At 38.3% G+C, this 25623-nt stretch overlaps 1 protein-coding gene across 4 annotated transcripts in view; it reads left to right on the forward strand.

Annotated features, from left to right (window-relative positions):
• Window positions 1–25623, forward strand: part of CEP350 (centrosomal protein 350) — a 68830-nt gene that overhangs the window by 26967 nt on the left and 16240 nt on the right. For 3 of the 4 annotated variants that reach the window (XM_075711647.1, XM_075711650.1, XM_075711648.1), the window contains exons 17-33: window positions 17–180; window positions 836–994; window positions 1193–1324; window positions 3519–3655; window positions 4030–4149; window positions 5800–5966; window positions 6484–6680; window positions 7391–7575; window positions 8502–8589; window positions 8976–9122; window positions 9924–10081; window positions 17158–17357; window positions 18976–19187; window positions 20426–20570; window positions 23605–23765; window positions 24224–24363; window positions 25163–25245. In XM_075711647.1, the coding sequence (XP_075567762.1) occupies window positions 17–180; window positions 836–994; window positions 1193–1324; window positions 3519–3655; window positions 4030–4149; window positions 5800–5966; window positions 6484–6680; window positions 7391–7575; window positions 8502–8589; window positions 8976–9122; window positions 9924–10081; window positions 17158–17357; window positions 18976–19187; window positions 20426–20570; window positions 23605–23765; window positions 24224–24363; window positions 25163–25245 (2595 nt within the window). The remainder of the gene's footprint in view (window positions 1–16; window positions 181–835; window positions 995–1192; window positions 1325–3518; window positions 3656–4029; window positions 4150–5799; window positions 5967–6483; window positions 6681–7390; window positions 7576–8501; window positions 8590–8975; window positions 9123–9923; window positions 10082–17157; window positions 17358–18975; window positions 19188–20425; window positions 20571–23604; window positions 23766–24223; window positions 24364–25162; window positions 25246–25623) is intronic. The other variant, XM_075711649.1, reaches the window with a different exon arrangement.

Raw genomic sequence — 25623 nt, forward strand, 5'->3', positions numbered from 1 at the left:
AAGTCTTATCCTGCAGGATGTATGCGCTTCTCCCCTGCTGGTCTTCAGCATCGTTTAGCAGCAGAATTGAACTACCTTAGTGCCATTGAGGAGTCTGTGCGACAACTTTCAGATGTAGAACGAGTACGAGGCATATCACTTGCCCAGCAGGAGAGCGTTTCTTTGGCTCAGATTCTAAAGGTAATGGGAAAATACTTCCTTGTCTTAACCTTTTTTTTTTTTTTATTTTGCAAGAAAATTAATCAAATTAGGGCAAGTTACGCTTTTGTTAGCAATGCAGAGAAATCATAATGGGCATGATAGAGCATCTCTGATAATGTCCATTTTTTAGGACTAATGTCTGTTATCTTTCTTACTTTAAGTTGATGCCAAGGAACTGGTGACTCTAGAATGTGTGTCATTAATAGACCATTAGCTGGAATCACTGCTTCAGTAAAATAAACACTTAATTATTTACTGGGTTTGATGTGGGTCCCAATGCCATGCACTGTAGTTGTTCAGGCTGGATCATTTGTCTTATTCCATGAAAAGGATATTTTTGGTTGAAATTTCCTTATGTTGACAAGATTCCTTGTTCTAGTTTGTTGAATTAATTGGTGTCCTAAATCCTCTTTGTTTCTACACTGTGGTGGAAGAGTATGGGGAATGTGCATTGTCTACTGTCTACTTAAAAACGGAGAGGGTCGGTCGGTAGGCTGAAAATTTTGCTTTAGCAGAAGAGGCACCACCAATAGAGTAGATCTAGGTCTTTGAGGTAATTGCAGCCAATGGCTAAGGTGAAAAAGGTCTTTACATTTAACTTGCCATGATTAAAACTTGTTTTCCTTATCTGTAGGCACAGCAGCAGCGCCATGAACGTGACTTAGCTCTTTTGAAAATCAAGGCCGAACAAGAAGCTTTAGAAAGTCAGAGACAACTGGACGAGGCAAGGCAGAAGGCAGCTCAGGTAATGCTGCCCTTCAAAAAATGTGGAGTGTGTAAGAGGCAAAATGCTGTAAGTAATTCCGTGCCTACGAGTATTCTTAATTTGAAGCTATGAACATACGGATATGGTGAAGGGGCTTAATATAGTTGGAAAAAGCTCTTGGGGTCAATTTCAAACCTTTTTCCCCCCCAGAGTTTGAGAAATAAAACTGTATGTATTGTAGTCAGAAAATTTTGAAGAGCTGAACTGGCTGTGTTTTCCGCATAGGTCCATGCAGAGTCACTGCAGCATCTGGTCCAGTCACGGCAGGAGGCTGTACAAGAGACCCCATGCAAGGTTGCAGCCAAGCAGGTGGAAACTGCACTTCTCACTACAGATGCAGCTCACCAGATCTGTGAGGTGAGGTCCTGAGTGAAAGGAAAAAGTTATTCTAATTTCAGTATTACTTTGAATATTTTTTTTTGCCTCTAGGTTATTCTCTGTTCAGTGTCATTCTCAGTGCAACTTCTTCATGCTCATAACGTGACAAATGATAGGACTTTAAAGGAGCTTTTCTGGCATTGTTACTTAGAAGTCAGTTGGCAGCCTTAAATCCCTGTTTACTATTCTTATGATCTTCCAGTTAATGAACTGTTAAGTTTTTGTTCTTCCAGGATAGATTGACAGTGAACACAACATCTTTAATTTGTTAGAGCTACACTCTATCAGGGATTGATCCTGTATCTGTTTCATATGCACATTCAATTAGAAAAGCAGGGAAATTGCAATTTTGCTTACTTTTGAAGGTAGGAGACCAACAAATAAATCATTTAAAAAAAAAGGAGGGGAGGGGGGGAAGATCTTCGGCAGAGCTTTTAACTTGGTACAGAGTTTGAAGTTTTCTTTCTCTGAGTCCCTCTTCATTCTTCTTGTGGCATACATAATTTTTATTAGTTTATCAGTTTTTATACTTGTTGTCCCAACATGTAGCAGCTGTTTCACGCGTAGGTAAGAAACACAGTAACCAAAAAGATGCTTTTGCGTCTTCATAGTTTAGCAATCATAGTGATTGTGAGTTAGGGTTATAGGATGGAGTGCAGAAGGTTGATGAGTATGAACATAACTCTTTCTTCACGGCTTATGCACATGTTGGTGCTTAGCAAGGCAGTTTTTGTGATGGGTAATGGGACTGCAGAATAATACTGATGTACTTGTTCTGGGCTTTGCCAAATATGTGAAGTTTAGATAATTTCTGAATAGACAAGCATGGGTTAGGTTAAAGGAGCAGAAAAGCTCAGGCATCTGAGATACATGCAGTGGTTGTTGATAGTAGGTAATGAAGTCTTGGATAAAGACAAAGAAACATTTGTGATTTATAGAGCTGAAGTGGGTGGTGGAAACCAATTGAGAAACAAGGTAGAAGAAACAGAGACAGTTTTTATTTGGTGTAGGGGTTTCAATCTCTTGTCTTGCTTTAAGTTTGAAGTCCAAGAGTAAGAGGTGCTAGTGGACAGGTTGATGGGAATGACCTGGTCAGTGATGATGAGCTAGCAGAGTGGCTTTTCCATCCACGTTCATGAGTGACACCTGATATTCAGTTGAACAGCCATTTATTTTAATTGGAATGCAGCAATGGAAATGCCGGTCACCGATGTGCTGGGAATATTTTTGGATGTACGCTGTAATTTCTTATGTAAAAAGAAATGGAGTTAATTTTCTGCATTGCTTTCAATTAGAAGTTTATCTTATGCAAAAGAGATAATATAGTATGCTACTATACAAGTTTGCTTAGAGTTGACTGTTGCACTAATGAAGGATAAAACAGTGGGTGATGTATACAGACAATCCAATTAAAAAAAAATCATTCACTTGTTTCTATAAAATTTGTATACATTAATTGAAGAATTAATGAAGAAACTCAGTATGTGTATTGGAAGTTATTGAAATACAGCTTATTCCTACCTTCAAAACCAACTGGAGTTCCCTGCTCTGCAAGAAGCAGACCTTTGAACAAGAAGAAAAATGTTAAATTCTAAAGCTTCTAAAAACCAGTGTTATCTGCTTTGATTTCTGAAGAAGTTCTTATTTCTAGTCTGGTACACAGTGACTGCCGTACGTTAAAAGGGATAATTTATGCCTATCTGTTGATTTAATGCTGCAAATTTTAGAACTGGCAGTTTGCATGATATTGGAATTTTGGAGTGGAAAGAATATTTCTTGCTCTTTGGGCAAGATGCATTTTCAAATGAAAAATAAAACATTGTTTCTGGCATTCTAAATGTAAGTCTGGAATGTTTTATTATGTGGGGATCATTCTACTGATCAGAGTTTGCTTAAGTTGATTAGAATGATATGGTATGTAGTATCTTGCATGTCTGTAGTTTCATATCAATAATTCCACTCTGGGTAAATTAAAGAATATGCATTTACAGAGCAGTATGCATCTCCTACAACCAAATTGACACGTATGTAATTAAAAACCATCTCAAAACCATGTCTTACATAGTTGTTCAAGAAATCAGTAAATTGCCTGTGAGACCGACTATTTTCCCTTTCAAAAATATTTTGATGCTGCTAAGTGCATTGTATTCCTTTGTTTTTTTATTGTACTCAGATGACAGAGTTAGCACGAACTCAGATCTCCGATAATGTCAGCGCTCCAGCTGCTCCAGTCACCAACTTTTTTGACCACCAGCGGCAGCATCATTCAGAGTTCATGAAACAGCTGAGAGCCCGAACTGATACAACCAGGTTTTGCCTAATGTTTCACATCTTGGGAAGGGGGAAGTAAGATTTGTTAGGTTTTGCTTCACCTATTCTTGAAGAAAATTTTAAGATGTCATTATGAGTGAGCATTTAAGAAGAAGAATTTAGATTCCATCTTTATGCCCTTAATAGGGTACACCAAAAGTGACATTAATTGGTTCTGTGAAGCTTTATATAAAAGAGTAGAAAAAGTTGGTCTAAATGTTTTGTGGGATGATTTAACTAGTCTAAGCTTTAAGTGATCTTTTCAGAAATTTTAGCTGTTACTACTTCAAGTAAACTGATGAAATCTTGTGAAAACTGTATTACTCTTTGGTTTAAGACAATGCAGATTTACCCAAAATGCTTCTCTTTCTCAGGAAATGTGGGTCTGGTGCTATATCACAAGGTAAAGAGGAGACAGGTGACTCAAAACAGACATACTCACCGATGTTTGACAGTTATTCAGAATCCTCAAGATCAAAGGTTCATGACCAGAGGTAAGAAGAGTTTAGATTACATGGGGTTTTTTTGCTATAAATAAGAACTAAAGTACAAAGGAATATCAAGATACTTCCTTCGGTATTTTTTTTTAAAAAGAGGGAAAGGCAATATTAAACCTTCAACAGGTAAACCTGTCTTATATTGCAGCGCTTGAAGGTTTACATGCCTATCAGAATTTGCTTTGTCTTTAATAAAAAATCCTACTACACTGTGGTCTGCAGTGTAATAGTATGTTGTGCGTTAATATCTTCAGTTTTGAATTTGCTGTATTTGTTCTAATTGGACACTTTTCTCTTTTGTAACTCAAGAATAATTTGAGTTCCTCATCTGCTTTCTCATTCAGCTGAAGAGTCTAGCAAGCAGGTGAAGGGAAATGGTTATTCCCCTCTCTTCAGCTCTTGTGAGACTGTATCTGGAATACAGTGTCCAGTTCTGGGCTTCTTGGTAAAGATATACAGACACAAGTCTAGTGGTGAACCATCAAGATGGTTAGGAGGCTGGAGGAACTGAGCTAACTTAACCTAAAAAAAGAGAAGGCTAAGGGGGCAGGGATCTAGTTGCAGTATCTTAAAGGTGGGTTGTTAGGTAACATCTTCTTGGAGGTGCACAGTGAGATGACAAAGGCAATGGTGACAGATTGCAGAAAGGGGAAAATCATTGGGGGGGAAAAAATGGTCCCTGTGAGAGTGGTCAAACACTGGAATGGGGTGTAGGGAGGTTGTGGGACCCTCTGTCCTTGCAGGTGTTCAGAACTTGGACATGGCCTTGACTTGGGTTTAATACCTTCAGAAATTGTTGAGCTGAGACTATTCTGATTTCTGTGCTGTGGTCTACTTGCATACTTCTGTTGTGTCGCCTTTGTAACCTAAAAGGCATTATCTGAGTCTTTTTCCCTGTCCTAAATATTGCATTGTGTGCCCTTCTCATTTTGCTCTGTGTCTTTTTGAAACGGACTAGAACATAGACTGGAGTATATGTTCTGGAAACGCAGTGCAGAGACCTGTAGAACTGCCCACTCTCTAATGTGCATTACTTTCTATTCTGTTCTTTATTATCTGCCCATTTTGTTAGGGTGTGTCCCCCCCCTGCTGTTCTGCACTGGCTTGAGATTGTACATGAAGTGCCTGGAGTCCTGTTTGCCTGAGGTTTAGATTTGACTCATTTCTGGTGTTACTTTTCAGTATCTTGCCTGTTTTTAATAGTGGATTTTAGCTTTTTGTTTCCTGTTCACTTACCTGATCTAGTTCGGTCCCATGAAGCTCCTCACAGCCCTTCTTTGATCTTGACCAACTGGAATGATTTTGTCCTCTGTAGTTCTTCTAATTTAAAACAGTATCACTATCTTGCTCACCCTTTTAAAAACTGTAAGGAGAGATGTTTGCAATGGTTTATCATCAGTACTCATTGCCAGGTAGAGGGTGTGCATATCTACAAACAACTTGCATTCTAAGGTAGAATAAAAATAACAAGTTTCACTGTTAGTCAGCAGCTTGATGAGCCAAGCTGCATTTTACACGTAAAAACAAACCCTCTGCCATGTTGATTATTGCTGGGATGTTAGTCATGGTATGTACAGTAGTAATGTAATATTTATATTTTTAAATGTGCAAAGTAATTTTTTTTAAAATTATCTCTTGATAACACAGTAGTACTAGCAGCCGCCAGGAGAGTCCTTCAGTTCCATCTTCTAAGGAGAATGAGAAAAAGTTTTCCCGTCGTGAAAAGATAACTAGCAGTATTGAAGAGCAGGCTCATACTGGTGTGGATGATTCCTTGCCGAGTGATAGTATTTTATCACTGCCAGATGAAAAAGGTTAGCTGTATTGGTTTTTTGTGATGAATCTGAAGGTGGTAAGGGGGGAGGGAGGTGCTGTTTTGCTGTTAGTTTCTGAAAGAAATGAGGGAATATGTGTGAAGAAAGCTGAGCCCCAGGTGAACTGGTAGCCTCTTGAGAGGTAATGGAGGATGACACAGTGAGATGGGAACCTTTGAAATTCTGTGCTTCGGAGTGATGGAGTCTGTGGGCCATTCAGCTTTCTGCTATGCTAGCTGTAGCCTAATGTTTACTTGCTGAACATGCAGGCTGAATGTCAAATGTTTCAGCAGCCCCAGTATACCTGTGTACAGAAGTCTATTAGGTCTTTTTAAGCTAGACAACAGTATTTTGTGACCTAACTCAGTCACTCTTTTCTAAACACCCAATTTTCCACATTAAAGTAGTTATCTCCATGTCTTTCCTGCCCCCCTAACTTTATTGAGATGAGACAGATTAAAACTGCCTTCATGGTACATACCTAAGCATAAAACCACTTCCCTGGTTTCTCCCTCAGATTCCGCTTCTGTTGCAACAGAGTATTCCCTGAAATTTGATGAGTCCATGACAGAGGATGAGATTGAAGAAAAGTCTTTTCGGTCTTTGCTGCCCTCTGAGAGTCATCGCAGAAATAACTTGGAGAAGAAACGGGGTAATCGTGATGATTCTGATGAGGAAGTCTCCCCAGAAAAAACAGCTCTGTCATCTATCAAGGTAGGTCAAGCAACCATAGTTAAGGTAAATTAACTGAACTGAGATGGTTGAGCTGATGAGCTTCAAGTGAGCTGTTCTTAGTTGTGTTTCCAAACTTTAGGGTTCTTTTCCTCCCTGTGGTTCCTTGAGCACCTCAAAACAGAGTTGTATGAATCATGCTGTATGTCACTTGTACAAGTGTGATGAATTGACTTACGGAACAGTCTATCCAGGCCTAGCTGTGTTTCCAAACTTTAGGGTTCTTTTCCTCTCTGTGGTTCCTTGAGCACCTCAAAACAGAGTTGTATGAATCATGCTGTATGTCACTGTTGTACAAGTGCAATGACTTGACTTACGGAATAGCCATCACAACCTCTACCTGTTCTCCTCTGGCTTTGGAGAAGAGCAGTGACTTTTTGAGGTAGGTTATAAAAGCCCAGTGGATTAAGTCTTCCTACTATGCCTATACTAGCCCATACATAGCTAGGAAGTACAAGAGGATGCTTCATCTCTCTGGCCCAAGAGGGCACATCCCAAAACTGTCACACAGCCCAGGGCAGAAAAAGCTGGTCTGCACAAAGCTCAGAGAGAGAAAGAACATCTTCCCTTCTTTACATCTGTTTTTCTGTGTGTGTTTATCTCTGTCTACACATGCACATACACTTTGAAATTGAAAAAAGCCTTGGAATTTCTGTATTATCAAAACATGCCAAATTTGTCCTGCCTTCCAGGAGCTAAGCATGCCATTCTCCGGGGGGCAAGATAGTTTCTCTAAGTTTACTATGGAGATGGTACGACAGTACATGAAAGAGGAGGAAATGCGAGCAGCTCATCAGTCCTCATTGCTTCGACTCCGGGAGAAGGCTCTGAAAGAGAAGACGAAGGCTGAATTAGCTTGGCTGGAACACCAGAAGAAGTAAGGCAGCTCTGAATGCACAATGTTGCTGACCATTTTCTTGTACTTCTACTTGATATTTTTTTTTTTCTCTGTGTGTAAGATTCCACCCCTCCCTTATTAAGTATCGATGGTTGAACTGGTCTTCTGACATCAGTAATCTATACAAATGTTATTGTCACTTGGAAAGAGCAGAACGTGGTTTGTAAGTGTGCTTTGGTGTTTACATTGAATGGGGTTTGATGAAAGAGAATTTCATTGAAACACTAGAAAATCAGATGTTTGTTGTCAGTCAGAGAAGGCAGTTCCCAACCATTACCCTACAAGTCTTAATTCAAGAATGTGTAAAACTGTCAAACAGTTAGAAGTTTATTTGCTTTATGTCTGTCTGAGGTCATTTTAGTTGACTTGGGCCAAATTTTGTGAATCTAGATACATGTTGTCCTTAATAATTTGTTTCCAACCTAGCAAATGCTTTGTCCTGGAATGCCATGTGAAGTACCTAGTGATACTGCTAAACAGTGGTGGCCAGATTTAATCAATAATACTCTTCTGTGGTCACTCTCTGTATGAGAGTACCATTGTTCACCAGACATTTTCTTCCAACTGCTTGTCATTGTGGGTTTCATAAAGGAGTGTGAGCTAGTGACCCAAGTGTCCTTTCTTTTGTCTTTCTCAAATGATGAGCATGCTACCTCTGCAGAACTTCTGCCCATTCATGTGAGATCTCATATTACTTCACTGGCCTTCTAACTGTGCGTGTCTTTGACTAAACAGTACAAAATATTCCACTGTAGAGAATGCCAATGATTTAAGTACAGGCATATACTCTTCTGCAGGTTAGGAAAAGTAAATTTTTTTTTTTTTTTTTTTTTACTTTAAAGAGTAAAAGGCTTCTTGTTGTGCACGTTTTTCTTATTTAATCCTTTCTTCCAATCTGTTTGCAGGCATTTGCGAGACAAGGGAGAGGATGATAAAATGCCTCCTATTCGAAAGAGGCAGCGTGGTCTGCTGCTGAGATTACAGCAGGAAAAGGTAACTAATGCCCTCTAGGAAAATCCTGTTGAAACCCCTGTGTAACCATTAAATATTTCAGACACCATAAAAGCTAAGAATTGAGAAAACTCCATACCAGGCTTTTGGATAGGAAGCTAGCAGTATTTCTTACCAATAAGTTTTATTTGCATTTCGGTAGTGTTTAACACATTGTTTGAAAGGGTCCTTCTGTATCGGTAATCTCACTGGTTGAGTCTTAGGTATATTAATTGATCTTCTGTTCTTTGCTGCTGAAGTTCAGACTATTTACTTCATCATGTAATTTCAGACATTTTAAACCCATAGCATGGACGCTGGCAGCTTTAGAATGTGTTCTTGAGAGCTATCTGTCACGGTTCTTATACTTAATCTTTTATACCTAAAAGGCAGAAATTAAGCGTCTTCAAGAGGCTAACAAGGCTGCTCGGAAGGAGAGACAACTGATCCTTAAACAGCAGGCAGAAATAGAACGAATCCGTCAGACTACAATGAAACTGCAGGAAAAACTAAAGTCTGCAGGAGAAAACAAGCTGGTAAGCATTCGGTACAGAAGCTGGAGTCTTCCCTCTTTGGCTGTGCAGTTGGTATTTGACTTCAGTGTTTATAGGAATGGAAAGCTACTAAATTGGACCTATCACTTGGAAGTTTTGTCTGTCTCAAATGGTCTCATCCTCTTCATCTCTGCAATTTTATGTTTAATTTCTTTAAAGCATTATTTAAGGAAATGCATTTGGAGAAGTTATAAAATGTTTTGTTTTAAATAGGCAGTAGATGGTGATTGTTAATTCTCAAGCTTAACTAATGACTTTGGGAATACCATTTTTTTGCTTAGATCTCTCGGGCTCTGATTTTATTTGATTATTTGTCAGACCCCAAAGAACTAAATGTAAGCGCTAAACCCAAAACTTGCTGCTTTGTGTGTGTGTTAGTGTCATTACGCTAAGTTTCTTGCATCTGCTTTATGAGATAGCAAGATGGGATTTTGATAACTGCCTGCCTCCTCACAAAATTTTGAGGAGACGCAAGTTTAATAATAGTAGTATAGAAAGGATTAGTTTCCTGTTTGGGTAACTGAACTATGGTCGGTTTTTTGTTCTAGATACAGTTAGGGGAGAACTTAAATTATGGAGAAAAAGGGTGTACTAAAAACTTTGTGTCACAAGTCAAGTTGGAAAATGAAGTTGAATCTTCAGGTGGACAGACTTATCTGAAGTAGTAGTCTTTGGTGCACTCTTGGGAGAAATAAACTAAATTAACACAATTTTTAAAGAGATGGTAGAATAACTTTTCCTACTTTTCAATGTTGATTTTTTTTTTTTAACACTTAATTGCAGGAACTTCACAGTGAGGATGATATCAAGCAGAGCAATGGTTCTAGCCCACTTCCAACTGATGCAGAAACACGCAGCCCTTCCCCAATCTCAATCTCCAGCAGTGAGACTAGTAGCATTATGCAGAAACTTAAAAAAATGCGCAGCAGAATGGATGAAAAGTAACTAATTTTTTTTTTTTCTTATACAAAACTGTACTGTTTTAATAGAATGAGTTGGTTTGGCAACTGTCTGCACTAAAAATGGCCATCAGAAAAATAACAGAGGTATTGATATCACATACACTTTGATCTGAGTTGCCTGAAAAATAGCTGATTGGAAGCATTAATAGAACTATATTAATCTTTGAATAAAATATTTTAAAGGCTACAATTCTTGCATGAATACCGAGATTCAAACATTGTTAGTTGGCAGACTGTGTGGTCAAGGTTTTATTGTGGAAGATTGGTTTTAATTGTCTTTGTACTTGATAGAGTTAGTAAAAGCACACCAATTTAACAGATTTTGATGTTTGTGCATACAAGGAACTTGGATGGGCTTCAGCTTGATGGTATATCTTGTCAGAGTTCCTCTTGCAATGAGAGACCTAAAATCAGTTGGTCAAAGTGGTGCGTGTATTTTGTATCTCCCCTTTTATTTAAAATAAATAATAAAAAATAGGGAAAAAGTATAGGGAGTGAGACTCTGAAATGACAGTACCAATTTTTATCTTAAATTGAATATAAGTTATAAATAGCAATAGTCTTATGCAAAAACTAGTAAATGAGTTTGAGATCTGGCTCACAGAAAGTCATTGAGCTTGTCAGGCAGGTGATTTCTACCTTATTATCCAGCTGGTGACTTTCAATTCTAATTGTTTTAAAATCAGCAAGGGATGAGTTCTGTAAGTATTTTCTTAATTAATGGAGGTGGTATGTGTGACTGAGAACACAGGCAGTTAATAAGACCTTTCTTTTCCTCCTATGTGGTCCACAGGTTGGAAAAATGTTGAAAACGCTTGTTAGCCTTCAGAGGAAATAATGAAGTATATGTGCAGTTCCTGGGTCTGAAAACTAAGGCTGAATCTGTTCATTTCACCTATTAAATTGTTTTGAATCAAAAATTGTTTCTGCATCTTTTTAGTGTAGGAATTACTTTGTCTGCACTAAACATCCCAAATGCTTTACTAGCATGTGTTCATTAGTTTGAAGCCTTAAATTCTTATTTGAGACTAATCCATTAAAAGGCTGGCTTCTGCCAGTTACTGCAAGAAATAGTCTTTGCTTAAACAATTTTTTTTTAACTTAAAACCGAGGTAGGTCACTATATTTTAGTCCATATGGGTGATCTTTGTAATGTTTTCTCTCTTGAGACTCATGACACAGCTGGATAAAACATTAAAAAGCAAGCACTGCCGTTTGTAAAGGCAAGCTGTCTGTGACTCCTTAGCGCCTTATTTGCTTGTAATCATTTGAGAAACACATTTGCCACACTTGCATGTATTTGTATATGATGAAGATGATGTATATGACCCAAGATTCAGCATTCAAAATTTCAAATCGTGATGTAGTGTTACAAAACCAAGTGACAGCTTACAAATTTTGAGATTGTATTAATACTGTATTAATACTATAAGAGATAACAAATACGCTTTTATATTCAAGACTTCCTATGCTTTTTTTACTAAGGTAGTGTTTTTGTCAGTATTGTTTTTGAAATCTTATTTTTTCAAAGTGCCTTCATTTCTAAGCAACACTTAGGATTACAGAAGGGACTACATATTAGTAAATAATTGTTCTTACTATTACAAGGGATAGTAGTAGATACAAAGTATGTTCTACCCTTACAGATATTTTAATTGTCAGTCCAAAATACTGCTCACCTGGAGAATACTTTTCAAAAAGTGGATAGCGGGATTAGAGCTGAAACAATTGCTTTTAGGAGGAACAAGTGGAAATTGTGTGTACTGTAACGTATGTGGTCACGTATTTTTGGTTTTATGGTTTTATCTTGGGTTGCTATATATCTTCAAAGGAAGTAGTATTTTGTGTAAACATAAATGATTCTCTAGAACTTGATCTTATGAATTGTATAGCTTTTACACACCTTTTGCAGGTATTTTGATAGCGATAGCAGTGCTTATTGATTGAAAAACAGTGCCAACTTGGTATGGTTTTTTTAATGTCCTTATTTGTAAACACATAAGAATAATATTAACATAATAGAATGAGTTGTTTGGTTCGGGGTGTAATGATAGGAAGCTGCTGTTGGAAGGGAATCAATCAGATTGCGAGATACTGCAAAACGAAAGAAGCTGAATGACAAATGCAAAGGAAATAGAGGAAGGAATTTGGAAGCCCTGCTATGCTGGATTTGCTATACTCCATAGCAAAGTGAAAATTCTTTGGCTTTTTTACTTGTGAGGCAGCTTTAATACTTCTCTTCTGCTAAAAGGGGAATGAAAGAATAGTTCTGTTTTAATTTTAATTGATCAATCTGTGTAGCCTGCATGTGAACAGGAGCATGCTCTGTCAAAGAGAATTAACCACTTTCCCCTTGCTTTCCTTGCATATGTAACTTTAATGATAATCTGTGCAATAGAAGAACTGATTAAATGCTCATTTTCTTTTGCTTTTCCTTAATATGCTTCTTACCTTGCATCATAGTTGATAGAGCTATATGGAGCATGGTATTTTTCTACAAATGTGATAATTCATTAGGAATGAGCTTAAAATGGTAATTCATTAGGAAATAACCATTTTAAGCACAGCTGTAACTTTATGTCTATTTTTTAAAACAATAGGCATTATCTTTCTGCAGTTAGTACTCCAAATGAAAGAGGCAGTATGTGAGTATTCTGAGACCAAGTCTGCACTTTGAAAAAAACAAAATAGCAGCCAGAAGCTCAATTACAAACGTATCTCAGACTTTTCCTGGAATTGCTCATGCTTTAAAAAAACCATTATTTAATCTTTTTTTTTTTTTTTTTTTTTTTTGGGACCCTTTCACTGGTGCTTACCTTTGGAGAAGTAATTTTACTGAGGTTTTGCCAAATGAAAATGTGTTCAAAGTTTCAGACTAGCAAAGCTGTTCATATCACAAAACCAGCATGCTATTTAATGCTAATAATATACTCTATCGACGGTTAGAATAGCAAGACTTGCAAAAAGATCAAGTTGACATATGTTAACCAGTGCATGTGGAAGTCTGCATCAAGGCAATAAAACTCCTTCCAAAATTTAAAGATAAATATAGCAGTGTGAAAGTAGCTTGCCTTTAATTAACAGGAAATGAAGTGTTATAAGTGTATGTGTGCTATTACCTTCTGCATAACAGTGTATAGTTTTTCTACTTCAGATGTTGGGTAATAACTATACAAGGTTAAATGCAATTAATTTTAAGGTTCTTTGCTAGATGCTATCCTTTTCTTGTTCTTTCTGCCTTTTTTGCTATCTTAGTTTTAAACTCTTCCTCCTTATTTTGTAGACACTGCTCTCCTGTTCACTACTTCTTCTCTGTCTTTACGTCTCACCACTGGGCCTCTCTCAGTGTCTGTTTTCCCAACCTCCACCCCAAATTCCAGCTGTATATCTACAACCAATTGGTCAGGTAACTGTATCTTTCTCAAGTGTTAGACTCTTTGATAGAGCATGCTCTGTTCAGTCCTAGAAAGTCAAGAGGTTCTTCATCAGTGAATGTTTTTGACACTTTCCTCACTGTTTCCAGATCTTTATTAATGATAGACAGTGGAATTGGGTGTGCCCTCAGTAAGTTTGCAGACGACACCAAGCTGAGTGGTGCAGTGGATTTGCTAGAGGGAAGGGATGCCATCCAGAGACAGCTTGACCGGCTTGAGGAATGGGCCAGCGTGAACATCACGAGGTTCAACAAGGCCAAGTGCAAGGTCCTGCACCTGGGTCAGGGCAATCCCCAGTATCAATATAGACCAAGGGATGAATGGATTGAGAGCAGCCCTGCAGAGAAGGACTTGGGGATGGTGGTGGACAAAAAATTGGATATGAGCTGGCAGTGTGCACTTGCAGCCCAGAAAGCCAACCGTATCCTGGGCCGCATCAAAAGAAGTGTGGCCAGTAGGTTGAGGGAGGTGTTGCTCCCCCTCTATTCTGCTCTCATGAGACCCAGTCTGGAGTACTGCATCCAGTTCTGGGGTTCCCAGTTCAAGACAGACATGGACCTGTTAGAGTGGGTCCAGAGGAGGGCCACAAAAATGATCAGAGGGATGGAACACCTCTGCTATGAAGAAAGGCTGAGAAAACTGGGGTTGTTCAGCCTGGAGAAGAGAAGGCTCTGGGGAGACCTTATTGCAGCTTTTCCAACATGTAAAGTGGGCTTATAAGAAAAATGGAGACACACTTTTTACCAGGGGCTGTAGTGACAGGACAAGGGGTAATGGTTTTAGACTAAGAGAGGGTAGATCTAGATTAAATACAAGGAAGAAATTTTTTACAATGAGGGTGGTGAGACACTGGAACAGGTTGCCCAGAGAAGTTGTGGATGACCCATCCCTGGAAGTGTTCAGGGTCAGGCTGGATGGGGCTTTGAACAACCTGATCTAGTGAAAGGTGTCCCAGCCCATGATAGGGGGGTTGGACTAGATGATCTTTAAGGTCCCTTCCAACCCAACCCATTCTGTGATTCTAATCTCTTATTCCTACTGTCTTCTGAGTGGCAGACAGATGGTCCACTTTGCTCCCACTGTCTGGTCACTGCTTCAGAAGAGCTGCTGAAACTGTCTACTTTGGGGTTAAAGTCAGTATACCTTGGTTATAAATGTACAGGTTAGAGCACCAGGTTGATGCTTCCAGGTTATTATTTGGAATGGATGGATAAAATGCATGATGTTAGCACCACAGAAATACTTAGACTTTGAAATCATGCTGGTGTAATCTGAGTGCTGCTGCTTCCTCTTTGCTCCGCCAGATTTTGACTTTCATAGATGCCAGATGTAGTTTTGGCATTTTTTTTTCTCTGGAGGTGCCCATGCTTTTGAGGATAAATGTGTACCCTTGGTGTTGCAACTGGAACCCTCTAGACTGTAGTAAATATTAAGGTAGTGTGTATGCTATCTTGTGGCTCTGACCTTTTAAACCCCAGGGTTATAAAAGGGTCCGCATCTTTAACCATGCTGTTTTAATCCTCCTCTTTCTCTCCCATCACTTCTTTTGACTTACCTTTCTTATTAAGTAGTCTTTGTGTGGTGATTAGTTTCATAGTCATTTAGTTAATTCTCCTCCTGTTTGTGGTCTTCTGGGTTAATTCATTTGACATCTGCTTTTAAGGAGTCCTGCTCTTTTGAATCCATTTATTTCAGCCTTTCTCTTGCATTTTATTTCCACTGGACTTGCCTCCCTCAAGATCCAGTACACTGTGACAATCCAGACATTCTGATGAAATCAAACAGCAGGTGAAGGAAGAAGAAAAAGTTGCCTTTTGCATTGAGATCATTGTAATAATGACCTGCATAACAAGTTCCAAATACATGATCTGCTAGACTAAATGGCACTGATGTGTATCTGAAAGTAAGAGTTGATAAATCTGATAGTACTGGTGAAAGACACAACATAAGCATGACTGTCCATGCCATGTTTGTAATGCAATTACTGTTGGTAATCTAGTTTCTTAATTACATTAATCTGTTGATTTTGCCCAAGAGTAGATGATGTTTGATGTTTGTCTGTAGAAAGTGATAAAGTAATGCACAAAATCATGGAATCTGTCAGCTTGAAGGTGGCAGGTGTTCCAGAGGTTCTGAGGTGCTTCTTTTTTTCACCTGCTTTTGTTTTGACCATAGGAAAGAAGATTGTGGGCATGTCTTACTGGCTTCTGAAACTTTTATCTTCACATCATAACTTGTCTGCCTTATCTGAATCTTTACCTTTCCAATCAACTGGCAGCTCGCTTTTCCAGGGAACAGAATGAACGCTAAGTGAACAAACAGGAAATGTCCCTTAGCAGGCGAGACTTGCAGATTAGTCAGTTGGTCATTCCAGTCGCTGTAAATAAAAGAGTTTTTTGAAACACAAGACATTAAAAAGCATAAATGAAATTATTATCTGCTTTGCAGCTTAAAAACTTTGATGCTGAGTGTTTGGGATGGCTTGAAAATTACAAGCTATAAAGGCATTTGCAAAGCAAAATATCACAAGTCTTTGAAGACTGCCTTTTTAGGCACCACACCTTCTGTACCAATGGTGAACTCTCACTCTAGCTAGCAAACCATGTATTTTCTACAGATAGATTCTGTGGTATCTTAAAAATTTCAGTGTAGGAGATGAATGGATTGTTGTACACTCTTCTCTAGACTTGGCAGGTCAGAGGAATTGTGTGCAATTGATGTTGAACTTGCTTCCTTTACTGTCTTAAAGGTTAAATGCTATGGTCTTGGTTACTTCAATATTTAGAAATAAGACCAGAGATACTTTTGTTCAAGAGCTGGCAAAGAGGACTAGTATATGCACACAAACCTATTCATACCTGTGAAGTTCTCATAAGAATTTCCCCATTTCTGAGGTTTCATGGATCACTTAAGAAATCTTTGTCAGAAAGAAAAAAAAAATGCTAATTTTCAGCATGAGCTTTACTTTTTATCCACTCTTAAAGTAGCAGCCAGATCTGTTAGTAGCTGGGAAAAACAGTCCTGCATCCTTATTTTCTTGATGCTGTCAGCTGACAATTAACATTCCAAGTGTGGCAATCCAGAGAGATGATGCTTAAAGGAAGAAGGATAAAACTTCCAGTAATTCAGGAGAACTATTAATACAGATTCACCTTCTCTTATAATTATGTATTTGGAATGAACTGTGGGGCAGCTGGGGTTACAGTTTTTCTGTCATTGGGATTAGCAAAAAGAAAGATTCATTTTTCAAACTGCTTTCTTGAGGGTTCCAGTTTAATACCATAGGTACTTTTCATGTCCTGAGTTTTGGAACTTATCCTGTTCATTTTAGTGAATAGTTAGTAGCACTTTTAATGATTTTGAAGATCTTTAAAATGTAAGCAGCGTGTTTACAGTATGTTGTAGACTTGACTTACTGCAAAGAAAAAATCTCTTGTCTACTTGTTTGGTTTTTTTCAACAGCACATCAGAAGTTTAGGAGATAGTAGTTAGTGTGGATATTATCCTAGAAAACAATTTGAACAGCTATAATTCTGGCAATTGTGACAATAGAGCATCTGGGTATCGGGACCTTTGAGTGTGGTTGGCTGTTTTCCCATTGTCTTCTGCTCTGTCTGTCAGGTTCCTAACTAAGCGAGAACAGAAGCTGATGCAGCGTCGACAACATGCTGAAGAATTGTTGGAGTGGAAACGCCGCCTGGATGCAGAGGAAGCAGAAATACGGCGAATAGAAAAGCAGGCTCTAGCTGCCTGGGACAAAGAGCTGCTCAAAACCAAAATAGCCAAGAAAGACCTGGGGGATCAGAGAACTGAGCCCAAAGGTAATAGGAAAGGGGGGAAGTGATGCAAATGGCAAGAGTAAAGCATAATTTGACACAACGATTGCTTAGGTTTGTACTTTCTCCCTTTTTTGATGTTTTGGTGGTAGTGGTTCTTCTCTGGACACTTTTAGAATCTCAATTTTGGCACTCTTTAGTGCCTTCTGTTGCCTTGTTCTTTTAGCCCTATTTTACACCTTAGTTAAATGTGTATTCCTCCTTTGCTGTATCTTCTCAAGTGAACAGTGCAGCATAGACCCATCGGACTTTTCTACATACAACTTAAACTATATTTCTGTCTTTGAAAACAAAAATACTGCATGATCTTTTGCTGATCATCTTCTGAACTTAATCCATTAAAACCGTTTTCCCCTGTAGTGCTGTTTGAGTGTCCATCCTGTTAGCTTTATTACTGTTGGCGAGGATGGCTCTTATCAGGGGCTGCTTTCCCCTTGTCTGTATGTTCAAAAAATTGAAAGCATTTTTTTTCTTCCCTCTTCCCTCCCTAAATGCAGTGTAACTGTTTGAAATCTGCAACTGTGCTAAAGTGTGCTAGGATGTAATTGGAGTAAGTGATGCTATTGTGAGTAAAAATAAGTTCCCAGATTTTGGGAGCTAAAGCTTTACTGTTCTGTCTTAAGTAGACCATACTTTCAGCGTAAAGCACAGAGAACTGGATTGCAGTGGGAGAAAATAATGAAACTCCAGGGATTGTTCTAGAAAGAATCAATTTTCCTTTTTTTTTCCCACTTTGCTGAAAGCAAGCAGCATGTCCTTTGACTGTGCAAAGGGAATTCAGAATTATGCCCTATTACTGTTGTTACTGAAAACAGTCATGGATTTTAGGCATTGTAAGACATTTTAAAGATGATATGTGTGTAAGTCAGTAAGTTCCAATGAACAAAAATTCAGCATGAATGCTGAATTCTCATCAACAGATGAGAAAATACACTTGCTTTCTATGAATTGTATCTACCAGTAAGCATTGGAGCACGGCCCTGCTTCAGAAGTTCCTCTCCCCAGCCTTTGCTCAAATATTGAATAGTTCTCCATGGCTGCTTCAGTAATGCTGTGACTCCTGCGGAATTTAGTAAACAGGAATATTGAAAACCCAACTTATTATTTTACTTGTTGCCAGTTGAGAGACTCATGATGAAATCATAACATTAAAATGTTTTCTGCAACTACTGTAAAGGAAGCAATCAATTCTAAATTCAAGATCTGGCTTGCAGATTATATGCTCCTCCATGACTTCTTCAGACTAATAGTGACTCTTGCTGGTGTATGGTCAACTGGAAGGACAGGTTTCCCTAATAATCTTTCTGGAGTGTATTGTCTGGAAAATGTTAGATTATCCTGAAAACCCCTTTATTTTAGACATTCAGTAATCACTAAGAATGGCAGTCTTAAATCGTAGTTCTCTGGTAAACATGCATAAACATGTTTATTCTTGCTAAATATTCCACCCTTGGTGTGTAGGTGAGTGGAATAACACTTATCAATTTGACGTGTATTGGTAGCAGTTACTACTTTATCTGCAGGCAGCAGTATCTCTGAAGGTATGTAAGTCAGTGCAAGCTCTTAGGCACTTTGGTTTTTTTCTCTCATTATTTGATCTCAGAAACGGCCAGTGAAGAAGAGTCTCCAGTGCCTTCTTGCTCTCGTCTGAACAGTGAAAGCTCTATCCCAGAAGATCTTGGTAGTTTAGCTGCTGAGTCTGTCCCATCAGAGACTATGGGCCATGGACAGCCAGAAAGCCCAGATCAGAGTACAGCTAATGAAGAAATGGTTTATTCTGAAGAGTTCAAGTCTTCTACCTCGCCTGGCAAACTTGTGAGTGAGCTTTTTATGCTATATATATTCTTACACTTGTAAAAGGCTATCAGAGAAGTAGTAAGTATAGCTGTCCCACTTGTCAAAGCAGAGATTAAACTGTTCTCTGTGTTTGCCATACCATTTTACAATACTGTGGATAAACATTGTGATTAGATATGCTCTTTGAAGTCTTGAGGAAAAATTGCTTCCGCAGAGTTTAGATACTTTTAAACTTGTGGGTAGTCTTGCAAAATGTTTTGCATATGTCACGTAGGTATGCAGTATTAAGTGGTGGAACACTGACCCAGTTTACCAGTGTGAATTAGCTGTAGGCTAGCTTGTTACCATTGTATAAATTCTTAGAGGCCATGAAACTATTCCCTGTTTTTCCACTTTGCTTTACTTGCAAGAAATGTGTCCCAAAGTATAGCCGTAGGATGAAGAAGCAGAGCTGTAACGTCATGCACAGTCCTTTGGGTTTCAGATTATGTCTGCTTGCTAGCTAATTCTGTCTTGTTGTTCTATTCCAACTGTTATTTCTACTTGCTTGATAATTTTGATAAGTTTCATCCTGATAACTTTGCCCTGTGCTCAGTGAGACAGAAAATGCGGTGTCTGTGAGGTAAAAGAACCACTCATCTAGACTTATTACAAATACTTTCTTGGAAAGTTTGCTGAGAAGATAGTGAGGTAAAATGTCTAGTATGTGCTAGAGGTTACGTTCAAGGTGTGTGAAAGGTTTGTGGTATAATGTTTCAGCAGTAATAGCATTTTGGAAGAATATTTGCTCTTAGAATTTTCTGCCTGGCTACAGAGAAATAGTACTCTGTTGTTTTACTGATTTAGAATGGCATCTTGCACCTCTTACTTAAAATGGTCCTTTTGGCTTCACAGCTATATTAGTATGGGTTCTTACTGCCATGGTTGTTGCCAAATAAGAGTACATAAACTGTATTGAACACCTGTGAGTCAGAACCATGTCAGTTCACTTAGGTAGTAATAGAGTAGTCTAAGCAGGTTTATTGAAATCTAAGCTCAGGGTAAGCAGTCAGTTATTGCTGCTCTTGGTATTTTTGTTTTTGTCTAGCAAACTAAGATTAAATTCTTCTTAAGATAGCTGGATAGGTACTACAAATGCTTCTGAGATGTTCTCTAGTCATGCTGTTCTTTCCTTGTAACTAGCTCCTGATGACAATGATCTACTTTCAAACTGAGCTTTACATGCAATTACTTATTTGTCCTTTCTTCTCCCATAGTCTCCTCCTAAAAGCAGCATATCTGTATCAAAGCAAGATTCCAGCAAAGGCAGCCATAGAACTGGAGGACAGCTACGTTCACCTGTGAAGTCTCATCAAATATCTCACAACTGGTCTGATGAATCTTTATCTATGACACAGTCAGGTAAGTGTAATATCTGCTTGGGTTTAAATTGCTTTTTCAAAGCTTTTGCTTTTAACAGGTAAACTTGAAATGCAGACATAGATGTGGGGAGGCAGCCAGATATTCCTGGAAATTGCCAAGGTTTGGGGTTTTGTGGGAGTATTTTCCCATGATGTAATTTGATCACTTCAGCGTAAGAAGGTCTATATATTGTCTCTTCTTTTAGAAAGCAATGCAGGTATGAAGAAGATAAGAGTCAATAGTTAAGGTGGTCCTAGAATTTAAAAATACCACGGTTAGCTGTGCTTTTAACAGGTGACACTGCTCTGCCCCTCATGTTGTAAGAAAGTGGAATATGGTTCAGCAGTGTACAAACATGATTGTCCCCCTTCTGAGCACAACCTGGCTCCAGCAGCAGTACAGCTCTGTTGTCATGGCAGTATGAGTGAGCCCATTGGACCTGCACTGGCACGTGCAGAGTGAGTGTATACTTAGGAGATATGTTTCTCTTTTTGGAGGAGGTTTGAACTGTGTGCAGTAAAATAAGGCCTAAGATCGCATTTTGAGCTATAGAATACAAGATCTATTATATGGACTGTTTATACTCCTTTTACCCAGTATCCAAGCTGGCTACCAGTAAATGCTGAGGGAGAGGATATTAGAAGTGAACTGGTACAGAGTGGTCCTTTCCCTGGTGTGCTCTCACAATCCGTTAGCCATGTGGATTCCAGGACTTCCTGAGCCACCGTTCAGTGGGTCACCATCATCTGTGAAGTCTGTTTTGAACTTTTCTGTGCTTCTAGTCTCTAAAATGTCTTGTATTCCACAATGCAGTTGATACAGCATCATAAAATACTTATCAGTGAATGAGATATCATTTTCCTGCTTTTTTTTTTAATTCCCTAAATGATCAATAAGTCTTTAGTGGAAGAAGAATTAGGTGGTTCTATTGTATGTACTAGCTGTTGTTTGTGATAGATGGATAACTTGCTGGCGTATGTACATACCCAGTCTTCGTGGTGCTTGATGTAGCAAGCTTAATAACCTTTTATGTAGGGGTTTTTTTGTTAATATGTATGTAAGTGCAATAGAAATACAGTAATTTTGAGGCAGCTGTTCTCTTGCTGGTCAGAGAAATGAATACGTAACACCTAGGTATTTGCACTGAGTAATTTGTATTGGGATTCTGTCTGGAGAGCAGTTTGCAACACAGTGAAGCATTCCGCAACTTGATAAAGTTATTTCAAGTTCTGACTGAGCAACCACATAAGGAAATCATTATGAAAAGTAGAGCGGGCAACAGTGATCATGAAAATAAACTTTTGTAAAATAAAGCACTTGCGATCTTTGATCTCAAATGCTGAAGAAAGGTGTAAGAGGTGGGAAGCCCATCAGGATGGCGCTGGTTTCACAATAAATCATTCCATTGTAAAGAGACAAATCTTCCCAGCTGCTGAGTAGTAATGAAGTCATTGCTATGTCAGTCTGATGCATGCGTAGACAAGATCGTCAAAGATGAAAGCATGTGCAGATCTTTCGCTTATGAGTTGATCAAGAAAAGCTATAATTACATAGTGGTCACTTACTATTCGGGAGGAGTTGTTAATTACAGTGGCATCATAAAGTACTCCTGATTAGCAAGTGAGATTACATTCTTTTTGTGCTGTGGGGTGTTTTTGTTCTTTTTTTTAGTTCTCTAAATGTTTAACAACAGTTGTTAATGGAAAAAGAATACAGTAGTTTGACTGTATTTACTGGCTGTTGTTGATGATGAAATCCTTCATTATGGTGGTTTGTTTTGTTGATAAGTGAGATTGATTAGCAAAATGTCCAGCTGTTCCTGCTAGCTGACCAAATAATACTGGTGACTTACTTCCTAGGATGTTCAGTAAAGCAATTGGCGTTTATAAGCATCCAAGCCTTTTTGGTCCAGAAAACATTATAGGTAATATTGAGCATTAGAAAAGCAAACCAGCCAAGATCCTTCTCTTAGGAGCTGCAGCTGCTGCTATAGAAGAGGAAGGGGGACATCAGCCACAGGGAGGAACTCCAGTAAGACTATGTCAGATAAACATTTTGAAGAGCTTTTGATACTTAATTGTGGTAGCACCAATCTGGGACAAGGATCTTGTTTAGCACTATGTTGATATACATTTAAAGCAAGAAACAAGTGGACATAATCAGGTGGGAGAGAATAAGTAATGAGACACTGAGGCAGTCTCTCTATAAAGTCTTGAGAGGTCTGAGACACTAAAAGGTTGTTAGAGCAGAAATAATGAAAGTAGCAGAGTGACTGGTAGAATGGGGTTATCATGCAGGGAATGGATTTAAGTATCTGGGGACCGTGTCCCAAGGGAAAAGAGTTAGAACATCATCAGCAGGACTGGAAGACTGGGTTGCAGGGAGTTCCTGGGGATGGAGGGAAATGGAGGAGATCTTATTAAAATTACTAAGGATAATGATTAAGAAAAAAAATGTTCAGGTGAAAAATAGCTACAGTCAGTAATGGCATTATAGGAAGGTCTGTAAAATTGAACCTGTAGCATAGATACATGTATGTAGAGAGAGAGAGAGATACTACTGTCGCATGTGAAATTCTCATCAATAAAGTGTACCTTGTAGCTTGAAACTGTATATCGTGATTGTAAACAAATATTTCAGATATATTTTTGCTATGCATCTTTGAGTTGTCATATTTTTAAATATGTCAGAAAAATATTAATTTCTGCAACAGCTGACATGATAAGCCATTAATGAGGTAGCAGCATAAACATGGCCGATTGACATGAACAAGTTTGGTAACAAGTTACTGTATGTATCAGAGCCTTTCTCTTCTAAATTAAGATGCAACACTTCTTCATATGTTATATAGTAGTGTTGTGAATCTGAGATCCCACTTTAAGAGTCTTACTATGTTAAGATTAACATGTCGACATTAAATTCTTTGATATTTTGCTTGGACCATATTTTGTGTTTACTAAATTACTGTTCATTGCTTTGCATAGAACTGTTTTGTGAGGTGCAAGCTTACAAAGACTAAACGAAACTTTTTCAGAAACCACATCTGATCAAAGTGATATTGAAGGACGGATCAGGGCCCTGAAGGATGAACTACGGAAAAGGAAGTCTGTGGTTTACCAGCTGAAAAAGGAACAGAAAAAGAGACAAAAGGAGAGACTGAAGGCCCAGGAAGCCAGTTTGATCAAACAACTGGAGGTTAGGAACAGTAGGAAGAAGGGCGAAGTAAAGGATCATTAGCGTTGGATAAATCATTATAGTATGGATGTTGTTGGCAGAATATTGTATCAACAGCTGTGAAAGACACATTATTGTGATAGAATTGTGACTGTGTTCTGGCTATTTAATTGTTTTTAATAATGAACCAGAGCCTTGAGGCAAAAATGCCATTCCCTTTTAAAACGTGTATCTTTAATGCATTACTAGGAGTCTTCATGGGGCTTATGTATCCTCGCTTGGATTAGAGTGATGCTCATGTAATTTGTTTTTGAAAGTAGAGTATTAAAATTTCTAGGATTCATAACTGTAGAGCTTTAGGAAGCTAGATTGCTTTATAGAGAAACCGAGTGTATCTTTTATTCATTTAATAGGTTTTAATTGCTGAGTTGTACTAATGGTTTAGTAGACTAACAGCCGTATCTGTTTTCCATGTGCAGTCGTATGATGAGTTTATCAAAAGGACTGAAGCAGAGCTGAGCCAAGATCTGGAGGCATCACCCACAGCCAAGCCTCAGATTAAAACTCCATCCTCAGCTGCTGCTGAAAAACCGAAGATCAAGGCACCACCGCTCCATAGGTAACTGGGTTTTCTTCTTCTTTTTGAGTTTATTCTGAAACTGCAGTGAACGCTGTTTTAGCAGAAACCATGAGTGTAAGGAAAGCTGGTAACTGCTCTTCTTTAAAGCACTGGACAGTGGCAGTATCCTGTTGACCTATTTGCTGGTCTCATCAGACCCAAAACAGATAAGATGTACTGTCCCTGTAATTGTATGCATCTTACTTTTGTCCTGCCCAGTCTTTCAGATCCTATTTTCAAGTTCTTTCTGAACAATAATTTTCAATTGTGCAAGAATGTGCCAGGTAGTTGTATGGATTACTGACCTAAATTTTTTCCCATTTTGGTCACCCGTTATGCCTGCCACACTGTGAGGCAAACCATTCATCTTTGCAACTTAAATCTGGTTTAGATCTTAGGTTTTAAAAGGTAAAGGATTCAACTGACTTCTGCACTACCTACTGTATTTTTAAGCATTTCATTTTTTCCAGCAGATGGTGCAATTTTAGAGTGTTCAAGTGAAGAAAAAAAAAAAAAAAAGTAATTTTGTTTTTCTCTTTTTTTGGCTGCAAAAAAGGTTAGCTTGATTACTCTTCTAGAAAATTGCTTTCCAGGATTCACCAAACGCTTCTCTCTGTCCCCATTCCTGTTTTCTAAGGTCACAGTATGTTGACAAACCAAGTTGTTTGTTATCATTGGTGTGGTATTATAATTACAGATGCTTGTATTTTCATTTTTATCTATTGGGGAAGAAAAAAAAAATAACAAAACAACACTCTGGTGTAACCATGATTCATGCAATTTGATTTTTCAACTTTAGGCCTGAGACAGCTAAAAACTGGAAATCACTGGCTGAATCAGAGCGATCCAGAGCATCTTTGGAATCCATTTCAGAACATGCAGGTATGTGACTGGAAGAATCTGTACTACAGATGAAGATCTTGAAGACTGATTGTTTTAAACTTCTTTAATCTTTTCCTCCTTGATTCAAGAAGAGGTTTTAAGAGAGCATGCAGACTTCATAAAAAGATAACGATCAAGCTATATTTTTTTACTATTTTTATTTAGTAGGCTTCAGCTTTTGCTGTTTCCTGTATATTCAGTATTCAGTTTTACTCTTGCTGAGGTTTGTGTGAACCATAATTACGTGGCAACCTTTGTCCTTTCTTTTGTTTCCTGTTCCTTTATCATTTGAGGAAAGTAAGGAAATGAAAAATAATGAAGGCTTTAGGAACAGACATTTAGGAATAGGGGTTTTTTGAGATACTTTTCAACACCTTG

The sequence above is a fragment of the Pelecanus crispus genome, chromosome 5 (genome assembly GCF_030463565.1).
Source record: "Pelecanus crispus isolate bPelCri1 chromosome 5, bPelCri1.pri, whole genome shotgun sequence".
In the NCBI taxonomy this organism is placed as follows: domain Eukaryota; kingdom Metazoa; phylum Chordata; class Aves; order Pelecaniformes; family Pelecanidae; genus Pelecanus; species Pelecanus crispus.